Source organism: Atta colombica, unplaced genomic scaffold (genome assembly GCF_001594045.1).
Source record: "Atta colombica isolate Treedump-2 unplaced genomic scaffold, Acol1.0 scaffold2, whole genome shotgun sequence".
NCBI classification, from domain to species: Eukaryota; Metazoa; Arthropoda; class Insecta; order Hymenoptera; family Formicidae; genus Atta; species Atta colombica.
Window position 1 is genome coordinate 920217 of NW_017259293.1, and position 4783 is coordinate 924999.

General features: G+C 30.5%; 1 protein-coding gene across 1 annotated transcript in view; it reads left to right on the forward strand.

Moving 5' to 3' along the window:
- The window catches only part of LOC108687073, an 8802-nt gene that overhangs the window by 756 nt on the left and 3263 nt on the right, over positions 1 to 4783 (forward strand). Inside the window, exons 2-3 of the mRNA XM_018192676.1 lie at positions 1116 to 1276; positions 1529 to 1681. Of these exons, the coding sequence (XP_018048165.1) occupies positions 1544 to 1681 (138 nt within the window). The 5' untranslated portion in view covers positions 1116 to 1276; positions 1529 to 1543. The remainder of the gene's footprint in view (positions 1 to 1115; positions 1277 to 1528; positions 1682 to 4783) is intronic.

A 4783-nucleotide genomic window follows, 5' to 3' on the forward strand; every position in this document is an offset into this window, starting at 1 on the left:
TTTAAAATGGATTTGAAACTTACCAAAATTATCGATATGAATTGTACTAAAATAAATTCGCACAAAACGTTATAAAGAAGTGGTATAAAATAAATGTAAATTATAAACGCTAGATTGCAGATTAAACTTCGAAATGCGTTTAATTTGGTGTATCATGTGAAATAAAATTAAAAGGAGATATACACGCACAGAGAGAGCGAGAGAGAGAGAGCGAGAGAGAGAGAGAGAGAGAGAGGGGGGGGGAGAGGTGAGGTGCAGGTTCTGGGGGTTAGCTGTATCATGCCAGTAGCTGCATCGATCGTTCTCTACAGACAATATAGAGCTCATCTCCAACGAGTGGACAATGTAACTTTATTGCGTCAGAAAAGTACTATAAATTGCGATAATGCATGCATTATATCTCAAAAATCAGTTATTGTGTATCGGTACTATCCAATTGATGGCCAATTGATTACATGTCGCATGTAGATTTGAAACTGATCTGAACACTTATTATGCGAGTGAAACTTTTGCGTCCCTTCACATTCCTAATCAATCGTAAGTTCTGCTTTGTATTTTTTAATTAGGCACATATTAACGAACTTTTTCTCTCTCTTTTTCCTGCCGCAATCAATCTCGAATACTACCTAAGAAAAAATGATACGCTTCCTTCATGTATGACATATATGATCATGCGATGCAATCGAGATGGCCATGCGGGCGCGAGCGAAACCAAGGGTTGAAGGGGTTGTTGAGGTTTATTCAAGGTTGAGCAAACCTCACGTGTCACTTGTCAAAGGCCGAGTTAGTCGCTGGAAAATGAATCTCTTCTATATCTCACTGATTATTCTATTTTACGATACACTGAGAAAACGAGATGAAATCGAGCGATCGGGCTGACGATATAGCCGTGCCAATAATATTCCCAACGCTATCCAAGGCATGCATTCTATTCGGTTTAAAATAGCAAAATACTTTATCGTGGAAAGAAGAAAGAGAAGAAGAGTGTCTTCGTTTCATCGTTCGACTAATTAGTTCAGAGATCAATTGTGATCAATCGCTTTCGATAACAACGCATAGATGTGGGATGAAGAGTAACATCTGTTATATTTTACGTTATCTCTTTTTCAACATAGGTGCGACTGTGTTCACTTATGAAGTTTCTCCGATGAAAAATTGAGAGTGCTGAATGTTTATAAACAGAAACATGCTCGAACGATCGCCGGCAAGGGCGTACGAGCGGCCCATTACAAACGAAGGTTGCGGGTTTATCGCCACTTGAATGTCATCACGGGAGGTGAGATAATTGCATATTTTGGTAATATAGTATGTAACGAAAGCAAAAACCTTTTAATGATCTTTCAACTATCGAATTTCAGTGTTGTATAAAATTATCGCGAGCTATCTATAATATTTCTTACTTAATTTATATATCAATAATGCGAAGAAGTAACGTGAAGAAGTTGAGATATTATCAAATTATCTTATCCTCGATAAATATTATTTTTAAATAAATTAACATTTTTCGGAGCTTCCATTTTGTTACAAGAACAAATGACTAGGAATGGGCGAATCTTGGGTTTCGGTCCTTCTTGCTGGCACATTGACAACCATGATAATGGTAGTAGTGACGAAGGCCAATTCATTCTCAACACCGTCTCTATCGACGATTGTACATAATGACATCGTGGATTCCAAACAGGTTTGTCTTCATTGATACTTATTTCATCAATTATGATATAATAATAATAATTAATAATTAATAATTATGATATAATAATAAATAAAGATCATGGTGGAAAAAGACAGACAATGCTCATGATGGCAATCCAAAGCAATCAACTAGCCAATCAAATTTTGGTTCTACTGCACTTTCTTCAAGTTGTCTCATTTGTTTTTTATCACCATTCTATTACAAAATTTACTGCCAGTACTGAAAATAGTTTACGTCACATGCATTGTAGATTCTTCAATACTAGCATCATATCTTAGAAATTCTGGGAAGCTAACCTTCCCCCCCTCTTACAGCGATAAATAAATTCTAACATATTTCAAAATTAAGTTCTAATTAGATACTGAAGTGCGAAATTAGATACTCGAACTGTTTGGGGAAGAGCTTAACATTAAGTTAGTCCTCCAATAAAAAAAACTATATATTTATTGTGTAAATAAACAAAACAAATACACTAGAATTAAGTGCTAATTAAGTGCTCCAAGAATGATTAAAATATTTCGAAAATATATATTATAATATATACAGAATTATATACAAAACTTAGATGTCAGTCAAACAGTTGATTCACAAGAGAAAAAATTAGGTGCTCTAACAAACTTGATATTAAAATATATGTTCTTTTAATAATTTAAAGATATAAATTGCCGAATTAGATGCTTCTCTGTTTGACAGAAAAAAAATTCGAACCTCAAAGATAGACCGCATGATCTCCAAGCAAAGAAATATTTCTGAAATGTTTTTTAAACGATTTTTTTTCATTGCAAAAAACATTTTAAAATATTTAAAAAACGTTTAATTAATGGGGTAAATTCTTTTTTATTAGTTAAAAAGATGTTTTCTTTACAATTAAAAAACATTTTTTTTTAAAAATGTTTATTTAACGTTTGAGGAAATATTTCTTTAACGTTAAAAAGCGGTTTTTAATATTAGTTAATTAATTAGATTTCTATTGCATCCCCTTGAGATTACAAATATATACAATAACAATAATAAAGTTTTCTTATCCTAATCTTAACCTATCTTACATTAACTTATTCTATCTTAACCTACTTTAACGTCTCTCTCTCTCTCTCTCTCTCTCTCTCTCTCTCTCTCTCTCTCTCTCTCTCTCTCTCTCTCTCTCCCTCTCTCTCTCTCTCTCTCTCTTTCTCTTTCCTTATGCCTGAAACTCCGTTTGCGATGTAATATCATTCTTCCATTCTCAAAAACTACAACTCATTAATCCTCCCCGCAGAGCCTCCTTCACCTCTTCTCCCTTTTACCCTCCCGCCCTTCCCTCTTTTCCCCTCTCTCTCTCCCCCTCTTTTCCCCTCTCTCTCCTTCCCCACCCCTCACTCTGTTTCCTCTCATTCATTAACTTACTCTCTCCTCCACTTTTTTCCTTTCTTCCTCCACTTCTCTCATCCATTCCTCTCTCTAATCCCAAAATTCTACTTACAACTCCTGCCTGCTCCCTTCATATCCTACACTCCAACTCCTAAACTCTTCCCATATACGCTCCCATGATTCCATCTCATTTCCACATCATCTTACACTTCCTTTCCTCTTTTCCCAATATCTTCCTCCCTTCATCTCATTTCCTAATCTAAACCTAACTATTCTCCTACATCTTCTCTCTTTCCATCCTTTCCTTAAATATGCCGGAATCCTCTCCCCCTTTATCCATCCATATCACCTATTATATTTTGCTTTCTTTATCTTTTTCCCATCCTTCCTTTTCTGCATTTCCCTATTTCATAGGGAAACGATTTTTAATGTTAAAATTATTTAAACAAAATTACAAAAAATAATAATGTAGAATTGTTTTTTAAATTTATTTTTTTTAACAACAGTGTTTAAACCTTAGACAACTAATTTTATTAATTATTTCTAATTGTATTTTAATCTTTTTCACTTATTGGCTGGGTTTTGAACCTGGAGCTTCACTTTCAGTTATGAGTCTCATACCTTATCCGTTACACCGCTTATAACTATCGATGCACATTCTTATTGTGCATATATGGTACACTTAATACAATTTTATTATGATATTTTCTCCTCTATAATTATTTTATTATTATTCTGATGCGTTTTTTAATTTGAGTTTTAGAAAATAATAACATTTTTTACATATTTATGAACGTTAGATAAACGCTAAATAAATGTTCTTCTAAATAAATAAAATGTTTTAAACAAAAATATTTTAAATAAGAAAAAACAAACATTTAATAAACGTTATATAAACGTTTAAAAAATGTTAATTTAAAAACGACTCATAAAATGTGAAATTAATCACAAATAAACATTTAAAAAAAAACATTAAATAAATGTTTTTTCAAACAAATAATTAATGTGAAATAAACATTTACTAAACGTTAAATAAACGTGAAGTAAACGTTTTTTATCATTATATTTTAAACGAATAAATAATGTAAAATAAACATTTTATAAATGTTAAATAAACGTTTAAAAAATATTTCTTTCAACTTTTATTTCAAATGAATAATTAATATTAAATAAACATTTTTTTTTAATAAACATTAAATAACTGTTTTTTAAACCATTACTTCAAATAAAAATAAATTCAAAATAAACATTAAATAAACATTAAATAAACATTTAAACAATGTTTTTTCAATCATTTGTTTCAAATGAAAAATTATAATGTAAAATAAATATTTAATAAACGTTAAATAAAACGTGTAATTAAATTAATGAATTTTGAAAATGAATCATGAAAAATTAATCAGAAATAAATGTTTAAAAAACTTTTAAAAAACTGATAATCGATTCTTAAAAGAGAAGATAACCTTAAAAAATTAGATGCTCCAACAAATTTGATATTAAAATATTTGCTTTTTAATATTATTTAAGGATAGATTCTCCAAATTAAATGTTCGTTCGGTTTAGGAGATATTTGATCTGAAATGACGACGATTCGCTCGACAAGCTTACAAGAGTAAAATGATATTAAAAAATTAAATGCTCCTACATATTTAGTGTTAAAATATTTCTCTTTTTATCTGTTAAGATATCTAATCGACGAATTACTCATTCTGTTTGATATTTTTATATATATATATATATTTT